The following is a 21257-nucleotide window of genomic DNA, read 5'->3' as shown; positions in this document are numbered from 1 at the left end:
TTATGTATTAATCTGTGAAGGATGTAGGCTGTCAAACATACACAAGTATTAGCCAATCACAGCAGTGGGTGTTTTCTTACGAATTTATGATCTGCCACGCCTATTCAGACAGAGCTTTCTAATGAGGGGGGTTAAAATTGGACAGAAAATAGCCTGTTACTTCCAATTAACTTTTTTTTTTCTTTTTTCTTTTTTTTTTTTTAAATCTTGATAGCACTATAAGCGGACCTCAGAGGACAGCACAAAATATTAAAAAGGGGAGTTCATGACCTCTTTAAATAGTACATATTTGGTACATATAATTTACAGTTGACTGGGATGTTGAGGGGAAATAAGGAAACGGGAGACAATGCTGATTGTAAACGAGTTTATTTGACCTGATAACCACACCATTCATAATACAGGGGGGAAACAGACTTTTGACCACTTTTAAAACCCAATAAGCAGATTCACTTATAACTTACTAAAGAACAAATCAAACATAAAAGTAAATCAGTAAAATAAGGAAGTAGCCTATGAAAACCGTTAATGTAAGTAAACACATGAGTGTGTTCCTCACTCTTAATATCCGCTGCAGATGAAGTTGAGTTTGTGAGATTCAGGAAGGCTGATCCAGCGCTGATCTCCTCCAGACTGAACTGCTCCTTTTCTGTTCTCGAGGCTGCAGTTTTCTGGTGTGGTTCCGTTCCCTGGAGCCCAGTTGTGATAGCACACCATCTCTCCACTCACCCAGAGCCACATGTTCATGATGCAGTAGTTGTGTAAACCCAACCACACCGCCGCAGTAGACGCCCGTTTAACCACGTTCATCACACGCCGCTGAATCTCTTCTGAATGAACCGACACCAGATCCACATGATTCTGTCTGCAGTATCTCAGAGCTTCAGACCACGTCAGATTCTCTTTGACCACAATCAGTTTATCTGGACACAAAACAAACCACAAGCAGAAACTAGAGAGAGACTGATCAACAACAACATGCAGAACAAACACTGGATGAATTTGTCGTGTCAGACATGTAGCAACTTTAAGAGATCTGAAGGTGATGATGGATTGAGTGTGTTTTGTGAGGATCTACTCACCTTCATGACACACAAAAGGATATTGGTTGTTGCAAGAGCCGTCACACCATTGTCCCTGAGTGTTTGGTCTGACAGCTGTACAGTTTTGATTACCTCGATCGTTATTAGGTTCACCAGTGCTCCAGTATCTGAATGAGGAGTCACTCTGATCTGACCACTGCCATGAGTCTCTGAACAGACCGATCCAGACATGTGATCCAGATAAGTGTCTATCACTAATGAACTGCTGAACCTGTTGATTCTCATTCTGGTTTCTCACACTGACCAGATCAATGTGATTCTGCCTGCAGTAACTCTGAGCGTCTCTCCAATTCATCGTCTGATTTCCAAGGATGAGTCTTGTGTTCGCTTTAAGAAAAACAAATGAGAAATAGATTCATGAATCAGTTTGTTCATTATTCTTACACTGCTTTATAGTTTGGATGTGAACAGGAGCAGTGGAAACATCAGAAACACGTCATTCACAGACTTGAGCTGCTTCTACAGCTGCTGATATATTGAATATTCACAATGGTCAAGATATTTCACATTAAACCATGATCTGTCTCAATTCTGATTGGCTAGAACATGTGCAATCAAACCATCAAATGAAACACACACAGTCAGTCAGTTGAACACAGAAACATTTAGAGGCAACTTGATATCAACCCTGCACTGTGAGTTTTATTGTAAAATAGCTTTCCTACTGAATCGCTTCATTACATTTCTCTCCAGCATGGGTGCATGTTGTAATGGACTATAACTCCTACATGAACCAGACTCAAGTTAATCTACATATGAAAAACAGAGCCCTTGTAGATTTATGTTGAGATCCTGAAGGCTGAAAATATCAAGCTGAATCCCTTCTAGTCACTGCTGTGTGTTTATTATTAATAAAATAAGATCAGTCTCTAAGATTTTAGCCTCTTTACTTGGAAGCTTCTATTGTGAAAAAAAAAAAAAACTAATTAAACAGTTATACTGTTTAGTATATAATAAAAAATATGATATGGTGTATGGTGCATCCATGAATGAACTCACTGTTGTTGCAGATGAAATGTCGGTTATCACTACATGGCAAATCATGCCATTCTCCATTTAACATCATAGCACAATCATCTCTGCCATCTGGTTGTCCAGTAGCCCAGTTCAGATAGAGCGCAGGTTCACCTGAAGACCACTGCCATTTATCATGACCCGTCTTCTGCAGCCCAATCCAGACAAACTGAACACTTCTATCATTCACACTCTTGTTCAGCTCGTTCATGTCGTTCATGTTGTCAACGGTGGCCAGATCTGAGTATTTCTCTCTGCAGTATCTCTGAGCTTCAGTCCAGTTCTTCACCTCATTTATAAAGTGATACTGACGCTGAACACATTCAGATACGGAGCAGAGAGCTGTGAAAGAGAGGCTTTGCTTTAATGCTTTTCATATCAGGATCAAACCTAGAAACTAGAAACCATAAATAAAACCACAAACACACTCACCAACGAGAAGAAGAATGAAAAACAGAGTTTGGTCCATTTCTGAGGAAGAAAAATACAGATAAACTCAGATATCAAATGCTGACACTTTTTTTTTTTTTTTTTTTTACAAAACAGGATTTCAGCAGTAATTAAAAATCTATCTAACAGACATGTCAGAAGTCAAATTCTAGTTAAAGAATGAAGATGTAAGTTGTTCTTACTTCAGAGGTCATGTGTTTCTGTCCTGAGTCTGACTGCTGCTTTGTAATTATTATATGCTCTCATCCGTCATTTCACATCACAACATTTGTTTATTACTCAAGACAAAATCCCTTTTCATTTTTCATTTTTCTTCCTCATGTGTTTTTCTGTTTGGTTTTTGTTGCTGTAACTCTCTGGACATGTGTTAATTTGAATGTGGTAGAGACTGTAGTTTCTGTATGTTCCTGAATGCACGCTGTGCAATGACACGCAAGTCAAAGATCACACAGCAATCCATATTTGACTATGTACACAAGCGATGTTGCTTCCTCTTCATATGATGTCAACTCACCTTCAACATTATATTCTGTCGAGAGGGTCAAAATGAAAGATTTGATATAGAGTGATGGCAGCATCACTATGTCCTTTTTATTTAGATATTATTAGTCAAATCTGTTCATTTTCAATTCTTGTTGCATTATATGCTGATGGTGACAGTTAAAAAATGGGAAAAAGTTGTTTAAGAATATTTTCCCAAAACTGAAATACTAAGGAAATATTAAAGATATCTGAATGTCTTCCCGGACTTTGTATTTTGCCCTCCTCCCGGGACTCGGTCCTCCACCAAAACCCCCTCCTAAGACTTTGTACACTTAGTTTTTTCCTGTTTGTCGGCACGAGGATGCGCCTTCCGGGAGGAGGAGGTAATGTCACACCTCTGGATTTTCTAGTTGGTTCCTCACATTTCCCCTCCGCAGATCGGTGTGTTTTGGTTCTCCCTCATTGTTTTCATCTGGATGTGTTATTCAGTCAGTCTATTTAATGTGTGGTTTCCCCTGCATTCTTGTCAGTCTTTAATGTTACTACCCTGTGTTTCCCATTGGATTTAGTAAATACTTCTCATTTTACTGTGTCACAGTTTGTCTGTTCCTGCCTGAAACCTGACAAGGGCATTGATAAAACTAAACGACTAGCTAGAGACATGATGTTCTGGCCTGGCATGTCAATGCAAATTACTGACCTAACTTCCAAGAGCCCAGTGCGCAATACATTTAGGAGATGAAACTGCAAGGAGCCCATGACAGGACATGACATTCAACAAAAGCTGTGGCAAAAGGTATACTCTGATCTGTTTGAATTTGATTCTGAACAGTACATTGTACTATCCCAACCTGAAGTGGACAATGTGAAAACATTAAAAGCCCAACCATCATTCACATCTGCAAGTAGCATTTCGATAGATAGTGTATACCCGAAATACCATGAGCTGATTTTGCTTTTGTTAGTCGGACATATGGACTCATTTCTGAGGTACTTACAAAATAACAGCAAAACAGAAAAAGCTGTAGTCTTAGTTTGTATGCCCAGACTTCGTCTGACAAGCACGAATCCAGTATTGTTATACCAACTATTAAAGGTCCCATATCGTCAAAATCAAAATTTCCTGGCTTTTTTCATGATAACTAAGGTCTAGGGGCTATCTAACTACCATATGAGTTTCAAAACAGTCAATCCACAGTAAACTGCACACAGCCTGCTTAAAGTAGCTGTTCATTTTCACGAGCAGCTGTGACTTCCGTAACGATGTGACGTCCGATCGACTCAAGTCACCGCCTTCAGTCACAAACCAACGTCCCACCCTCCTTTTGTCAAACCCCCAGACAACAACGCATCCATTCCATTGAGCAACAACAACAGGAAAACAAGTGGAGAAAACCCTGTTCAGTCGATAGATGTCAAGCTACGATCATTACACAGGCTTCAGAACAACGTTAATATAAGAGACCAGCGGCACGTCAACTTCAGCCTCTTTCACACAGCGATTCCGGTAAATACACGGATAATGTGTCCCACGATTTGTTCCGGAATTGTTTAATTTGGTTCATTCACAGTTGTTTTCCGGAATCTGTGCGTGCTTTACACACAAACCATAAAGACATGTGACGTTTGGATGTGAGATGTAATGAGACGCGTACGTTTCACTAAACTGAAACTAACCTGAACAAACTGTGCTTCAGCGCTGATAGTGAGGAGCTGACTCTGTCTGATGATCGCTGCTTCATTCCACTTTGCACGTAACGTTATTTTTCGTTGTGAAGAGTCGCTTGATTGATAACGTGCATCATTACTACAACACTGCCTTTAGGTTCTGGCTTTGGTTCACACAGTTCCCGTAATTTTCCAGAATCAGCGCGCATTGTGAAAGGGGCTTTACTAAAGCAACAGTTATGTAGCTTACTGCATTCGGTGTTTGTAAAAGAAAAAACATTAATGATCATTCTAAAATATCCTGTTGAGTATCAGCTCTCTCTATTGCTCTGAGCTCGCTTACGCTTACAGCATACATGACCGTAGTTACCTGTGATTGGCCTGGTTGTGCGTCACTCAGAAAACAACAGGCCAATCAGAAGAGAGGCTCATGAATATTAATTAGATGATCCAAAATCGACCTGTTTTTGACAGAGCTCCTAAAAAAGGAGCAGTAAAGAATATATTGAGATGGATTTTGGCACTTATACCGCAAATTTATATTCTTAAGGACATCAACAAATAAAATAAACCTCCAGAAATGTGTACGATATGGGACCTTTAAGACCATTATTTTTACTCAACTGTTGTCGTCACTTTAGCGTGTATTTTTCATTATATATAAATTCACATTTTTATTCTTTGAATTAAGGTATATAAAAAAAAAATGTTGATGTAATATGAAGAGGAAGTAACATAGTGAAATATTGTGGATTTTCTCTGTGCCTATAATTTCCATAAATAAGTAGGGGAATGTGTATTTTATTTCGGTGTGTATCCGGGAACATACAGACTCTCAGTCTCCACCACATTCAAATTAACACATGTCCAGGAAATTACAGCAAAAAAGAGCTAAATTGAGAAAAATATCAGAAAAACACATGAACGAGGAAGAAAAATGAAAAGGGCTTTTGTTTAGAGTAATAAACAAATGATGTGACGCTGAATGAGGGATAAGAGCAGATCTAAGAAACACATTACAGCCAGAAACATCAGACTCAAGACAGAAACACAACCTCTGTAGTAAGAACAACTCACATCTTCATCCTTTAACTAGAATTAGACATGTTAATATTGTCTTAATCATTGTGAATGGTGCATTTATCTTCCTGTTAAGATGGATTTTGAAGTATTGCTGAAATCAAGTTTTACACCAAAATTAATCTGTGAATGTTTGAAATCTGAGTTTATCTGTATTTTTCTTCCTCAGAAATGGACCAAACACTGTTTTTCATTCTCATTGGTGAGTGTGTTTGTGGTTTTATTTATGGTTTCTTGTTTCTAGGTTTGATCCTGTTATGAAAAGCATTAAAGCAAAGCCTCTCTTTCACAGCTCTCTGCTCCGTATCTGAATGTGTTCAGCGTCAGTATCACTTTATAAATGAGGTGAAGAACTGGACTGAAGCTCAGAGATACTGCAGAGAGAAATACTCAGATCTGGCCACCGTTGACAACATGAACGACATGAACGAACTGAACAAGAGTGTGAATGATAGAAGTGTTCAGTTTGTCTGGATTGGGCTGCAGAAGACGGGTCGTGATGAATGGAGGTGGTCTTCAGGTGAACCTGCGCTCTATCTGAACTGGGCCACTGGACAACCAGATGGCAGAGATGATTGTGCTTTGATGGCAAATGGAAAATTTGAGGATTTACCATGTAGTGATAACCGACATTTCATCTGCAACAACAGTGAGTTCATTCATAGATGCACCATATATCAAATTTTCATGGAATACTAAACAGTATAAATATTTTATTTGTTCTTTCGTTGTCCCTCTATATGATAATTTGTCTCAACGGAAACTTGAAGAGCCTACAAATCTTACAGATCTAAACTGATCTTATTTTATTAATAATAAACATACAGTGATTCAGCTTGATATTTTCAGCCTTTAGTATCTCAACACAAACCTACAAGGGTTTCAGATTTATTTACTCAAAGATTAATTTGAGTCTCTTCCATGTAGGAATGATAGTCTGTTACAATATAAACCCTCATTGCATAAAAGCAATTCAATAGTGAAGCTATTTTACGATAAAACTCACAGTGCAGGGGTGACATCAAGTTTTTGTGCTTCTAATTGTTTCTCCATGTTCAACTCTGTGTTTCATTTGATGGTTTGAATGCAGTTGTTCCAGCCAATCAGAATTGAGACAGATCATGGTTTAATGTAAAATATCTTGAACATTGTGAATATTCAATATATCAGCAGCTGTAGAAGCAGCTCAAGTCTGTGAATGACGTGTTTCTGATGTTTTCACTGCTCCTGTTCACATCCAAACTATAAAGAAGCGTTAGAATAATGAACAAACTGATTCATGAATCTTTTTCTCGTTTGTTTTTGTTAAAGCGAACACAGGACTCGTCTTTGTCAATCAGACGATGAATTGGAGAGACGCTCAGAGTTACTGCAGACAGAATCACATTGATCTGGTCAGTGTGAGAAACCAGAATGAGAATCAACAGGTTCAGCAGTTCATTAGTGATAGACACTTATCTGGATCACATGTCTGGATCGGTCTGTTCAGAGTCAGAGACTCATGGCAGTGGTCAGATCAGAGTGACTCCTCATTCAGATACTGGTACACTGGTGAACCTAATAATTATGGACGTGGTGAAGACTGTACAAGTGTTGAACTGAATGCTCAGGGACGATGGCATGACAGCCCTTGCAACTTTCAATATCCTTTTGTGTGTCATGAAGGTGAGTAGATCCTCACAAAACACAAAACAAGATCTCTTAAAGTTGACGCTACATGTCTGACACGACAAATTCATCCACAGTGTTTGTTCTGCATGTTGTTGTTGATCAGTCTCTCTCTAGTTTCTGCTTGTGGTTTGTTTTGTGTCCAGATAAACTGATTGTGGTCAAAGAGAATCTGACGTGGTCTGAAGCTCTGAGATACTGCAGACAGAATCATGTGGATCTGGTGTCGGTTCATTCAGAAGAGATTCAGCGGCGTGTGATGAACGTGGTTAAACGGGCGTCTACTGCGGCGGTGTGGTTGGGTTTACACAACTACTGCATCATGAACATGTGGCTCTGGGTGAGTGGAGAGATGGTGTGCTATCACAACTGGGCTCCAGGGAACGGAACCACACCAGAAAACTGCAGCCTCGAGAACAGAAAAGGAGCAGTTCAGTCTGGAGGAGATCAGCGCTGGATCAGCCTTCCTGAATCTCACAAACTCAACTTCATCTGCAGCAGATATTAAGAGTGAGGAACACACTCATGTGTTTACTTACATTAACGGTTTTTACAGGCTACTTTATTATTTTTCTGATTTACTTTAATGTTTGACTTGTTCTTTAGTAAGTTCTGAGTGAATCTGCTTTTTGGTTTTAAAAGAGGTCAAAAGTCTGTTTTTCCCTTGTATTATGAAATATGTGTCTGGTGTGGTTATCGGTTCAAATAAACTCGTCTACAATCAGCATTGTCTCCTGTTTCCTGATTTCCCCTCAACATCCCAGTGAACTGTAAATTATGCGTACCAAATATGTACTATTTAAAGAGGCCATAAACTCCCTTTTTTATTATTTTATACTGTTCTCTGAGGTCCATCGGCACAGCATTGTCTTTTAGTTTCAATCTATCTAAAAATCCTGTGTTAAATTATGCCTTTTTTGTAAACGAATCAGTGGTAAAATGAAGTGAACAAAGGACCAAGTTCTTACACTCTAAACCCGGATAAGTTTAATTTACTTAAACATGAGGATACTAATTACTTTCTTTTCTTCTACGACTGAGAAAACAAAGACATGAACATCTTGGATGACAAGGGGGTGAGTGTATTATCTGTAAATTGTTGAATCCCTCAATTTAGTCTGAAACCAAAAACACTGTGCTGTTTCTGCCTTGCATTGATACATTCAACTGATTTAACGGAACTAATATATAAGATAAGTAGGCCAGTTTTGCACAAAACTGATCATCAGTGTAATACTCAGCAAAACGATCCATATTACAGTAATGATACTGCATCTGATCGAACAACCATTCAATCTGACGTTGTGATGTGATGGGTGTTAAAAACTAATTAGCTTTCAGATAATTCATCTTGACATATTTACACCAAGTTTAGTTTTTAGAAATCCTGATGTGCATATAAAATTGTGTATGCATATTTCTATGCCATTTTGTGTTTATGCAACATTTATACAGTAAATGAGACCCCAGATCTCTACATGTTAGCAGTGTGTATTCTTCTATTAAATTCTGGTAAAACATTGTTCAGAATCTCTGTGTTGTATTGACAGCAGTCTTGATAATCACTTTTCTATTTATTGACTTTTTTTTATTGTTTTCTAGACTGAGATTAAGCCTAGTCCAAGACTAAAATGGCCCTTTAAACCAGATTAGGAGAAATCTGCTTTCTCGGTTTATGGTTTTAAAAAGTCATAGACTTAGTGTAGTCCAGAATTTAATAGGCTGATTTCCTGGAGGAAGACTAGAGCTAATTAAGGATTAAATTTAGGTTTAAATTAAACCTTCCATGATTCAGGTTAAACTCCAGATTCTGTAGATTCAGAAAATGTAGCAAAATTATTGGTACCCTTGGTAGATATGAACAAAGAGGCCCGTACAAATAAATACACACTGTTAATCATTTAGATCTTTTATTAAAAAAAAAAAAACATTTGTCACAATTAATGGCACCCTTTTATTCAATACATTTTGCAACCTCTCCTTAAAGGGATAGTTCACCCCAAATTTTGTAGGTGACTTTGTTTCTTAAGTAGAAAACAAACAAACCTAGCAACCGATTAAAAACTAAAAGATTAGGTTTCCATACTGATGAACATTGTGGTGGATAAGAGGTGAATAATGATATAAATACTGTTCGGTTCTTTGGAAGATCCAGCCATGGCCCATTATCAGCCTTTCTGACCTCAAGAAGGCAAGATTTCTTCACTTTTCCAACTGTGATCCTTGAAGAGTCTTTGGCCACTCAAACTATCTTTCTCACACTGCATTAAGACAGTATGGATAGACACAGTCAATATACTCCAGGCAGATTTGTAACATTTCCTGTTTATTGGAACTAATTTATTTGGTGCTATTTTCTTGACTTCATATTTTGTAAAGATCAACAATCTTTTGCTGCACATCAGAACTATATTCTTTGTTGTTGTTGTTTTTTTCTCATTGTGATGCATGATAAAAGAAATTGGCCTTTTAGTTGCTTCATATTTATATCCCTGTGAAACAGGAAGCCATGGCTAGATAATTTCATGTTTCTAATCACCCTGGTGTTAAAAAAAATGCAAATATGAATAGAAATATAGATCTGCAGGGATTTAACTATTAATCATTTCTAGGACTACAAATACTTGTGGCCAATCTATTAGAGAAAAACGTATTTTCATAATGTAACTGTTGAAAATATATATTTTTTTAATGATGCACTTTTTTAATGAAAGATCATAAGTATAAACAATACAGATGTATTTTCACAATCCTCTTTAATCATATATTTTTAGGGTGCCAATATAATTCTGACTATGATTCTGTCTCTCTGCTTTATGTATAATATAATAAGCAATAATAAAGTGGCAAAGCTGACATCTGATTGCAATAATTTCACGCATTACAAAGATATACCTAGACATTCCTTTCTATTTTTTAATGTGTGCCGTTTACTTTGCTTGCATTTGAAAAAAGTGTTCTCTTGTTCAGTAACATTTTTATTTTTTGATTCGTCTTTTTCCCCACTGATATTGTTTTTTAGATTTGCTTCTCAGTTCCATACAAATTTAAGCTTTTCTTGCTTCATTCCATGATTTATAGACAACCTCTGCCAGTCTAATGCAGATTAGCACAGTTGGTTTTAAATTAATCTACTTTATTTTAGTTCAGTACTCTATAGTCCAGGAGTTAGTAACCTGTACTTCAGAAAACCATTTTTTTAAACCATGATTATAGACCAACTATTAAAGATCAAGTCTACTCATGACTTAATTTAAACCCTGTCAGGGTTTACTAGATAAAATGGCAATTAGTTTATTATGGATTTAACACTAGTAAAGTTTTTTTATATATATATATTTTTTGTATATAATGTCAGATTATTTATTTATATAAATAGACTCCTATGTAATTTTACTTTAGCTAAATTAGGAGTTATCTGAGAGGATTGTCAGAAGGTTTAAGAATATGGGCCCTTATGTGTAATAAAAGGTGCGGATGAGGAACACTGGTGCCCTGGTGGGTGGATCAGAACCGAAGAACTCAGACAAAACACTGTTCCTCATTTGTTGTCTTTATTAGAGAAGTATGCAATATGTGTGGTCTTTAAGGGACAATACACTTAAGTGCTGTAAAGTCTTAAGCCCAAAGTATACTTAATTTTTTATGCGTTTAGAGTAAGTACAAAGATGTTTTTAACAATAATACTTTGTAGTAAAGACAAAGCTTTCGAGAGCAAGTGTTGACCACCTGCATTCATCCATGCTATAAAAAGTATACTTTAAAAGGCACAGCATTCGACTGTATACATATGCTAGCGTACACATAAAAAACTTAAGTATACTTTGGGCTTTACAGGGGCCACACATGTAAGCAGTTTATATATATATATATATATATATATATATAAACAGGCAATATTAGATCTCCAGCACTGCTGCTGTTTGGGTCATTATTATTAATCAAACAAACAATAAAAGAAGGAATCACTCACAATAATTTGTGATGCTCTTAATAATCATCTTAACTGTAATAAATGCATACAATGAAGACTATGCAGTGATTATTTTTTACATTTAATTATTCAATTTCAGTTTTTTCTGTAGAATCAGAATGAACTTTGTTGCCAGGCATGCACACACTGTTTTCACGATAGAAGCTTTCACAGTGCACCAGAGTAACCGTGACAAGACAAAACACAGATAACAGAAGAATAAAAATAGAACAAGTAAATAGAGAATATACAAATTTGTATGTACAGGTATAATCTGCAAATTCCAAACATAAACTAAGTATGTGTGCAAGATAAATAAATTGTTAAGTGTATAAACAGTGTTGTGTGTTCCACAATTATTGTCAAGTGTTCATAAGATAGATTGTCTGAGGGAAGAAACTGTTCCTGTGCCTGGCCGTTCTGGTGCTCAGTGCTCTGTAGTGTTGACCAGATGGCAACAGTACAAGGAATGAGTGTTCTGGATATGAGGGGTATTTTGCTAGCCCTTTTGCTCACTCTGGATAAGTGCAGTTCTTGAAGAGTAGGGAGGGTTGTACCAGTGATTCGCTCAGTGGTCCTGACTATCCGACGTAGTCTTCTGAGGTCAGATTAGTTATTACAATAGTTATTAGATAGTTAGATAGTTATTGAAGTGCAAAGGACAGATTAAATAATGGTAGAGTTCAGCAGCTTATGTGGCAAGTTGAACTTTCTCAGTTGGCGTGGGAAGTACAGCCTCTGCTGGGCCTTTATTTGTCAATATTTGTTTCCCACTTTAGGTCCTGAGGGATAGTGTTACCCAGGACCTTGAATCTCTCCACTGTCTGTTTTGAGTTCCGGGTTGTTATAACTGTGGATATATATCCACCAATAATTGTGGTGTCACCTGCAAACTTCAATAGCTTGTGGAGGGAGAAGAGCAGTGGGCAGAGAACACAAACCAAATGTCCAGATATATTTTTCAGGTGGGCTAGCACCAGATTTTAAAATGCCTTCAAAGACATTATATCCACTGGTCTGTAGTCATTTAGTCCTGTAATTTTTAATTTAGGCTTTCTTTGGGATGGGGATTATGGCGGAGTGTTCGAAGGATGAAGAACTGGAAAAATTTAAGCCTAGCAGTCTAAAAATTAAAATGATTGACGCCCACAGAGCAGGAAAAGGCATAAAGAAGATAGCAAAGCATATGCAATTACTAAGATTTCTTATTTTCAAATGTAATTAAGAAATGGCAGGAAACCGGAACAGTGGAGATCAAGATACGGTCTGGAAAACCAAGAAAAATACATCAAAGAAAACTGCCAATAGGATTGATAGATGTACTCAAAATCCTTGATGGACTACCTCAGAAGGCGCAAACTTAAGGTATGGCCATGGCCCTCAAACTATCCTGACCTACACATTATTGAAAATCTGTGGATAGACCTCAAAAGAGCAGTGCGTGTAAATGGTCCAGGAATCTCAAAGAACTGGAAGACTGTTGTAAGGAAGAATGGGAGAAAATACCTCAGACAAGAACTAAAGAACGTGTGGCTGGCTACAGAAAGCATTTATAAGCTGGGATACTTGCCAAAGGGGGTACTACTAGGTACTAACTATGCAGGGTGCCCAACTGTTTGATGGTGTTTGCATGATTTGCTGATTTACTTCCATCAAATTACAAGACTTGGTTCCTGATATACTACATCAGAGATGCAAAACTCTGGTTGCAACCCTGCTCCAACACATATACATGAGGTTTTTAAATAACCCTGTAGGACTTGATTAGCTGGATCTGTTGTGATAAGGGTCTAATCTTAACTTTGTTATTCTTCTTTTTACCCCTAATAACTGAGTTTATCAGGGTCTTGAGGGCTGGTGAAACAATCCCCTCTAGCATAAACCTTTATCTCAAGATAAGTCATCTTATAATTATATAACATTACAGATTGTGTCAAAGCACTTCATAGTGATGAACAGGAAAATTGCAGAATCAATGGAGGCAATTCAGATATTGCTGTAAAGCAGATCTGAAAAGACAAGAATGGTATTATTCAGCTCATCCCTGGTGAAAAAAAAACTGCTAAAACCAGCTGATTTTAACTTGTCAACCAGGCTGGTTTTAGAGGTTTTTTGGCCACTTTCCCAGCCTGGGCAGGCTGGGAGACCACCAACTAAAGCCAGGCTGAAAGACCAGCCTAGGCTGGTTTTAGCTGTTTTTTTTTTTGTTTTTTTTCAGCAGGGATGTCAGTTCAGATCAATAACTGAAGTTCATCAATTTGAAATGACACCAATTCAGTGGAAAACCGTTCTACAAAAGACAGTAATGCAGTTAATTAATTAGAATCAGTTCAGTGTTGACTGAATTCAATTAGGTACCAATGTCAATGTTGCAAGATGCAAGATTCAGCTGTAAATCAGCTCTTCGGTAGATGGTATGCTATCATCCAGCTCAACATTTGCTTTGTTTCTGGAAGCCTTTCCGCAGTGATGGCACATGAGAGGCTTCTATCCGATGTCCCTGCATGATTCCTAGGTTTTTCTTCTCTGTAAAACTCATTTCACACTGATGAAATTTAAACAGGTCCCTCTTGAGTAAATCTTCATGTGGTGCTTAAGGTTCCCTTTTTGGTTAAAATTTCTCTCCAATGTGAATTCTTATGTGAACTTCAAGGTATCGTTTTTGACTGAAACTCTTTCCACACTGAGGGCACATGTAAGGCTTTTCTTCAGTGTGAGTTCTCATGTGCCTGTAAAGGCTTCCTTTATGAGTGAAACCGTTTCCACACTGTTGGCAGGTGAAAAATTTCTCCATAGTGTGAATTCGGCTGTGGTCATAAAGGTTTTGTTTTTGCTTAAAACTTTTTCTACACAGATGGCAAGTGAAGGGTTTCTTTCCAGTGTGAACTCTCATATGGTAATTAAGGGTTCCAGGTTGACTGAAACTTTTTCCACACTGTTTGCAGGAGAAAGGCTTCTCTCCAGTGTGAACTCTCATGTGAGCTTCAAGATTTACATGTTGATTGAAACTCTTTCCACACTGTTTGCAGGTGAAAGGCTTCTCTCCAGTGTGAACTCTCATGTGAGCTTCAAGATTTACATGTTGACTGAAACTCTTTCCGCACTGAGAGCATGTGTAAGGCTTCTCTCCAGTGTGAACTCTCATGTGGACTTTCAGGTTTCCATGAATACTGAAACTCTTTCCACACTGATAGCATGTAAAAGGCTTCTCTCCGGTGTGAACTCTCATGTGCCTGTTAAGGCTTTGTTTATTAGTGAAACTGTTTCCACACTGTTGGCAGGTAAAAGGGCTCTCCATAGTGCGAATTTGCCTGTGGACGTCAAGGTTTCCATTTTGATCGAAACTCGTTCCACACTGAGGGGATCTGTTAGGCTTCTCTCTATTGTGAATTTTCATGTGCCTGTTAAGGTTTCCTTGTTGACTGAAACTCTTTCCACACTGAAAGCAAGTGAAGTAAATCCTAGATTCTGTGTTTTGAGCTATTTTTTGAGTGGAAGTATTTTCAGACTGTAAGGAACAAAAAGATTTTTCTCCAGTGATCTCATTCTCACACTGATCTTTCTCTTCAATTTCATTCAGTACTTCTGTCTCCTCTTTCAGTGCCATTAGGTCTAAGGTGTAAAAACAAACAAACAAATAATTACCCCAGTTTAACAGCACAAGGCAATCAACATCAAAATATGTAGATATAAAATGCATGTACAGTGAGTCTATCATTTTAATAGTAAGCTTATTTGAAGAGTGAGAGACAACAACAAAAATTCTGAAATACGCCTTTCAAAAAAAGTTATAAATTGATATGCATTTTAATGAGTTAATAAGTATTTGATCTCAGCAATCAAAAAGATTTCTGGCTTCCAGGTGTCTTTTATACAAATCACTCTTAAAGGGACTGCTCCTAATCTCAGCTTGTTACTTGTACAAAAGACACCTGTCCACAGAAGCATTCAGTTAACCAGATTCCAAACTCTCCACCATGGCCAAGACCAAAGAGCTGTCCAAGGATGTCAGGAACAAGACTGAAAAACTTACACAAGGCTGGAATTGGCTACAAGACCATCGCCAAGCAGCTTGGTGAGAAGGCAACAACAGTTGGTGTGATTATTCACAAATGGAAGAAACACAAAACAACTGTAAATCTCCCTCCGTCTGGGACTGGGAGTTTTTCCATGATCTCAAGGCAGCTGGGACCATAGTCGCCAAGAAAACAATTGGTAACACACTACGCCATGAAGGACCGAAATCCTACAGCATCTGCAAGGTCCCCGTGCTCAAGAAAGCACATGTACAGGCCCGTCTGAAGTTTGCCAGTAAACATCTAAAATTATTCTGAGAAGAACTGGGTGAAAGTGTTGTGGTCTCTTTGGCATCAACTCTCTGTGTTTAGAGGAGGAGGACTGCCCCTCTGACCCCAAGAACACCATCCTCACGTCAAACAAGGAGGTGGAGCATTATGCTTTGGGGGTGTTTTCTGCTAAGGGGACAGGACAACTGCACCCCATCAAAGGGATGATGGACGGGGACACGTACTGTCAGGGCCAAGGCATTGAAGCCAGGTTATAGATGGGCATAGCCTAAAACACACCTAAGGCAACAAAGGAGTGGCTCAAGAAGATGCGCATTAAGGTTTTGGAGTGGCCTAGCCAGTCTCCAGACCTTAATCTCATATAAAACCTGTGGAGGAAGCTAAAGGTTCGAGTTGCCAAACGTCAGCCTCTAAACCTTAATAACTTGGAGATGATCTGCAAATAGTAGTGGGACAAAATCCCTCCTGAGATGTGTGTAAACCTGGTGGCCAACTACAAGAAACGTCTGACCTCTGTGATTGCTTACAAGGGTTTTGCGAAGGGGTCAAATAATTATTTCACTCATTACAATGCAAATCAATTTATAACTTTTTTAAAATGCGTTTTTCTGTATTTTTTGTTGTTGTTGTTGTTGTTGTTGTTATTCTGTCTCTCACTGTTCAAATAAACCTACCATTAAAATTACAGACTGATAATTTCTTTGTCAGTGAGCAAACGTACAAAATCAGCAGGGGGTCAAATCTTTTTTTTTCCTCACTGTATACTATATCCTATACCAGGGTGTCCAAACCTGATCCTGGTGGGATGCGTCTTACACAGTTTAGCTTCAATTTGAACGAATAAATCTGCTAGTAGTTTCTGAAGTTATTCAAAGACGTTAATTAGCTTTAATTGGGGTTAGAGCTAAACTATGTAGGACAGTGGTCCTCCAGGCACAGGATTGGATACCCCTGTCCTTTATGCACTGCACTATTAAAAGGGTGTTACATGTTACATTCATGATGCATATTCTAATCAGCAACATTAAGCCTTGATATGTGAATCATTCATTCATTTGTCCAAGTAAAAAAAGTTAGTTGTATCTAAGAAAAAGTTTTTTGAGCAGGTTTACATTTCTTTCGTACCAAATAACATTTTGAATTTGAAACCAAATAACATTTTGAATTTGAAAGTTTGCATTAGAACTGCTTCATGAACAATTTACACCCAAAAAAATTCTTCTTGTGTTCATGCCTCAGACCTGAAGCCTACATACTAACAGTAGCTGCGTTTCCATTACCCCTTAAAGGATAACTGTTGCCAAAATGCAACCTGGGCTGTTTTTTTACTGTAAACGAGACAAACTTGTATCTAAAAGCATAATTACGACAAACGAGCCGTTTTTGAGATTGACCATGATTTAGTTTTGTGGTCAGTGGCCGGTGAATGGGAGAACTAGGGGCATATCTTTGAGCGCATCAAAATTTATATTTTTACAAGACTAAGAAGGCTGGACACACCATGAAACTTTGCTGGAAGTATGGCCTGGGTCTCTACTAGGGCTGTCCCCGAATAGTCGAAGATTCGATGCATCGATATGCGGAGCCTGATTCGACCACCGATCTCACAGTCGAATCTTCGTGGGTGAAACGAGCATCATACCATTTTGGCAATACGGGGGTGCTCAATGTCTAATTGCACACATAACTACTGGTTTTGTACGGTTATATTACGTTATATACAGCCTTTGATTATGATAATGCAGTAAAAACAAAAGTGAAAAGAAAGGAGCGTTCAATAAATATTTTTAACATGTTTGTGACTAAATCTAACCACCCCTGTGACAGATTTAATTTTCACTTGCCCTGATCCATGATGAGATGCGGACCATCTTGGCGGCAGGGATTAAGGCGGCGATCACACCGAACGCGTTTTTGCAATTGGAGGCGCCTCTTTTGAATGGTTTTCTGTTGGCAGTGTGCGTTCTGCGCTCTGTTTATGCGCGCCTCGCGTTTTTGCAGGAGCGCTCTGAGCGCCTAAAGTTGAAAAAAAAAATTCAACTCTGAGCGGAAAAACGCCCAACGCCATTCGCGTTCTTTTCCACTGTCCAATCGAATGAATGGAGAGGCGGGCCTTCTGTTGTGATGGCGAAAGTTTACCGTTGCTTAAAAAGTCCGGAGACTGCAAGAAATGGAGGAGAAACCTTTGGTGTCTATCGTGGGTAACCAGGAGCTTTATTATTTAGGGTTTCTGCTAATATGACAGTTTACTTAACAGCAAAAAACTAAGATTTTAGAGCGTTCGCGCTATAATCCTTTGATTTGACTGACAGGACAGCTGTTTCGGTCGTTGCTTAGCAAAAAAGGCAGTGCTGTGCGCCTTGCGTTTTTAGAACTAAAAGACGCGTTCTGTGTTTTTATTTAAACCTAAATAAGTTCGTCTGTCAGTTGGCAGGCAGTTTTGGTCGCTTTATTAAAAGTTGTTGCTGTGTGCAGTGTGTAAAATAAAATAAAAACTGTTTTACCCTCCTGCTGACTATAGTGTCGTGCCCCTCCCGAGTCCCAACCCATTCACACACACACATAGGCCTAGATAATTCGACTATCGGTCGACTATAGAAAGATTCGAAAATTCTGATTCGACTATGAAAATTCATAGTCGGGGACAGCCCTAGTCTCTACACATGAACTCCAGCATTGAGAACATTGTGTACACAGAGTTTACTAAAAAGAACGTTTTTGAACAACTCACTTTCACTGTTTGAGTTTCGTCTTGCCAGTCTAGAGGTATCGATCTCCGAATGCGAGATTCTTATATATTAATGTTTCTTATATGAGGCTCTTTTTACAACTAGAAGGTTAATATTGTTTTTCACTTGTGACAAAACAACGAATTAGCCGTGCATTTATATGGAAATATGCTTTAGGAGCTATCCATCTTTACTCTCCTCAGTATTACGTCGCATTCTGAGACCGATACCTCTTGACTGGCAAGACGGAGACTCAAACAGTGAAAGTGAGTTGTTCAAAAACGTTCCTTTTAGTAAACTCCGTGTACACGAACAATGTTCTCAATGCTCGAATTCATGCATGTGTAGAGACCCACACGAGACCTCGAGCAAAGTTTCGTGGTGTGTCGAGCCTTCTTAGTGTTGTAAAAATATCGATTTTGATACGCTCAAAAATATGCCCCTAGTTCTCCCAATTACCGGCCACAAAACGTAATCACTGTCAATCTCAAATTGTCGTAATTCTGCTTTTAGATACAAGTTTGTCTCGTTTACAGTAAAAAAAAAAAAAAACAGCCCAGGTTGCATTTTGGCAACAGTTATCTTTTAGATTGCGCAAAATTAAATTGCACCTTTAAAAATACACCTAATGGAAATGCGTCAATTGTCCAAAAACTCCCTTATAATCGCTAAAAAAGTTATTCTCCCATGAGGTGGTTTTTCAGGCAATTCGAAAAAGGAATATTTCTTAAAACAGATATTTTTTCTGCATTTACAGGTGAATTAATACACATACAAATATATACAGCCAAAAATCCACAAAAATTCGTTGCCACGACTAATAGCGAAATAAAAAAAAAAAAGTTTTAGTCGCATAAAATCGGTTAATGCAAACACTGTCATGTCGCAATACTTTTTAATCTACATTTATAAAATATAACCAATGTTTTGCACAAATCTGTAATGGAACCGCGCCTACTGCTGCCTAAGTGGAGCTCTAGTGAGTGGAGGCTTCAGCAGACCAACTCTCTAAAATGAGAGGAAGCCTTACAACATTCATTCCTGGGAGGGAATTCAATCTAATTCATAAACATCTTAAAGCCATCTAATAGACGTCTATTTGACATCTGATAGGAAACAAAATTTAATATAACCAATTGTTAAATACATAGTCTTCACAGTAAGAATTAAACTTGTTTTGTTTCTTTTTAAAGCTACAAGCCTTTCAGTCAAGAGCAGCGGGCATTTTCTCTTTGTCTTTTGCTGTTTCATTAACATTACAGACAGCAGAAAGAAAATTAGCCGTTGTCGCTTTAAGAGCTGCATGAAACCTAGTTACTGTTATACATGTATGTTCATTTTCAACTGTTCATGTTCACTAAAGACAGGACTGATTAGGGTTTAAATGAATAATCACCAAGCTTTTGACCATTTTAGGCACACAGTTAAAGCTAAAAGTTGACTTTAGGCTTTTGTTCGCACTTTTAAAAACTGTGTTACATGATACTGATTTGATTAAACTTGGGCTTTTTATGAATGAACGAAAATGCACCGCTGGAAAGGGGCGGAAAGGGGCACAATAATCGTTTTCTCTTTATTCTTGTATTTTCATAATCATTGGAAGCTGAAATCAGACTTGTATTTCGATTATTTGCACAGCCCACACTTGCAAGAAACAAATATTCAAAACATTTCTGACTCTTAAAATTGGCTCAACAGATATTTTAAGCACTAGAAATGAATGGTTTTAGAAGCGTATATTGGGTTTAACGTTACAGAAAAAGAAATATTTTTGTTACAACTGCTCAATGTCACAGCAGGATCTTCTCAGCTGTTAGTATTTGTCTGGTCATGTGATCTCAACAAACCACTGTAATTAGACATTTTTTATTTTAACAATAATGTTGAGTGAGTTCAGCTTTGAGAATGAAAACCAACCTGTTTGTTCCTCAGCATCTTCATGTTTGACTCTGAAAGCTTCTTCAATCTTCATATCTTCACTCTCCTCTTTAATAAACTCCATCTTTATAATAGTGGATCTCAGTTGACTCAGTTTTTCTGTGTGTTTGGACACTTTGGCATGTTTAACAAGAGGATAATTAACAGAAAGTAAATTATTTAAATAAAAAAATTAATAAATGCAAACTAAATCTCTGGGTGCGTCTCAAACTGCTCCCTACTTCAGTAACAGTCAGTGATTAAAATACATATACAAATTATACATTAAGTCACTTTTAGGTATTATTTATATGGTATTCAATTATTTGTACGTAATATTTAAATAGATTACACTTTCAGGAAAACATTTGTGGTTTGTAAAAGTTGTCATTACACGTATGTCCTTAGCTTAAGCTCATTTAAACGCTTCAAGTCAGTCGTTTTACGAATTAAGTGATTTAAACGATGTGCTGACTTATAATGTAGGGAGCTAAATGAGACGCACCTTTTCTGTTATTAATATGAGGATGCGCTTCACTCACAAAAATAGTGTTAAATAAAGTGTTTCAACGTTATATTTAATATTGATTCGTTTACTTTATGTAGATTGACAGAACAGTCCGCATTGATTTAATACCCTAAAAATCACAAACCTTTCTTGAGCCGAATCACAACAAATGCAGGACTAGAAGGGACTCAGCTTTATGACATCGCCAAACCAAAATAAAAGTCCCGTTTACACATCTATTATATGGATATATTGTTATCATAGCATATAGGAATATATATATATATATATATTCCTAAATTTACTATGATAGTGGAAACGTAATAATATATCAATAGACCGCAGTGTGTAAACGGG

General features: G+C 37.7%; 3 protein-coding genes across 4 annotated transcripts; 1 reads left to right on the top strand and 2 right to left on the bottom strand.

Annotated features, from left to right (window-relative positions):
- Positions 1-561: 561 nt before the first annotated feature.
- LOC141333920 (C-type mannose receptor 2-like) lies at positions 562-2586 on the bottom strand. Its single transcript, XM_073839076.1, has 4 exons — positions 2550-2586; positions 2103-2459; positions 1083-1430; positions 562-923 (listed from the first exon to the last, which is right to left on the bottom strand). Exons 1-4 carry the CDS (start codon positions 2584-2586, stop codon positions 562-564), a joined length of 1104 nt encoding a protein of 367 aa, XP_073695177.1.
- A 3383-nt stretch (positions 2587-5969) lies between these two features.
- On the top strand, positions 5970-7981 carry LOC141333921 (C-type mannose receptor 2-like). Of its 2 annotated transcripts, XM_073839077.1 has the most exons (4): positions 5970-6000; positions 6091-6447; positions 7110-7463; positions 7613-7981. In XM_073839077.1, the coding sequence occupies exons 1-4, from the start codon at positions 5970-5972 to the stop codon at positions 7972-7974; spliced, it is 1104 nt and encodes a 367-aa protein (XP_073695178.1). In that variant the 3' UTR covers positions 7975-7981. The 2 variants fall into 2 exon arrangements, with proteins under 2 accessions (XP_073695178.1, XP_073695179.1); XM_073839078.1 differs by lacking the exon at positions 7110-7463.
- A 5851-nt stretch (positions 7982-13832) lies between these two features.
- LOC141333918 (uncharacterized) lies at positions 13833-21049 on the bottom strand. The gene is made up of 2 exons (XM_073839073.1): positions 20393-21049; positions 13833-15051 (listed from the first exon to the last, which is right to left on the bottom strand). The coding sequence occupies exons 1-2, from the start codon at positions 20475-20477 to the stop codon at positions 14051-14053; spliced, it is 1086 nt and encodes a 361-aa protein (XP_073695174.1). The 5' UTR covers positions 20478-21049; the 3' UTR covers positions 13833-14050.
- Between the last annotated feature and the right edge of the window lie 208 nt (positions 21050-21257).

The sequence above is a fragment of the Garra rufa genome, chromosome 4 (genome assembly GCF_049309525.1).
Source record: "Garra rufa chromosome 4, GarRuf1.0, whole genome shotgun sequence".
Lineage (NCBI taxonomy): Eukaryota > Metazoa > Chordata > Actinopteri > Cypriniformes > Cyprinidae > Garra > Garra rufa.
Note: the sequence above shows the minus strand (reverse complement) of the source record. Positions and strands in the feature narration are given on the sequence as shown.

What these genes read in the sequence shown, in the direction of transcription:
- LOC141333920 (XM_073839076.1), bottom strand. Translation starts at nt 2,586, where the DNA reads ATGGACCAAACTCTGTTTTTCATTCTTCTTCTCGTTG. An exon ending in TTTCATTCTTCTTCTCGTTG is followed by an intron (nt 2,460 to 2,549) that starts GTGAGTGTGTTT and finishes TCTCTTTCACAG; the next exon opens with CTCTCTGCTCCGTATCTGAA. An exon ending in ACATTTCATCTGCAACAACA is followed by an intron (nt 1,431 to 2,102) that starts GTGAGTTCATTC and finishes TTTTTCTTAAAG; the next exon opens with CGAACACAAGACTCATCCTT.
- LOC141333921 (XM_073839077.1), top strand. Translation starts at nt 5,970, where the DNA reads ATGGACCAAACACTGTTTTTCATTCTCATTG. An exon ending in ACTGTTTTTCATTCTCATTG is followed by an intron (nt 6,001 to 6,090) that starts GTGAGTGTGTTT and finishes TCTCTTTCACAG; the next exon opens with CTCTCTGCTCCGTATCTGAA. An exon ending in TCCTTTTGTGTGTCATGAAG is followed by an intron (nt 7,464 to 7,612) that starts GTGAGTAGATCC and finishes TTTTGTGTCCAG; the next exon opens with ATAAACTGATTGTGGTCAAA.
- LOC141333918 (XM_073839073.1), bottom strand. Translation starts at nt 20,477, where the DNA reads ATGGAGTTTATTAAAGAGGAGAGTGAAGATATGAAGATTGAAGAAGCT. An exon ending in AGATGCTGAGGAACAAACAG is followed by an intron (nt 15,052 to 20,392) that starts GTTGGTTTTCAT and finishes TTTACACCTTAG; the next exon opens with ACCTAATGGCACTGAAAGAG.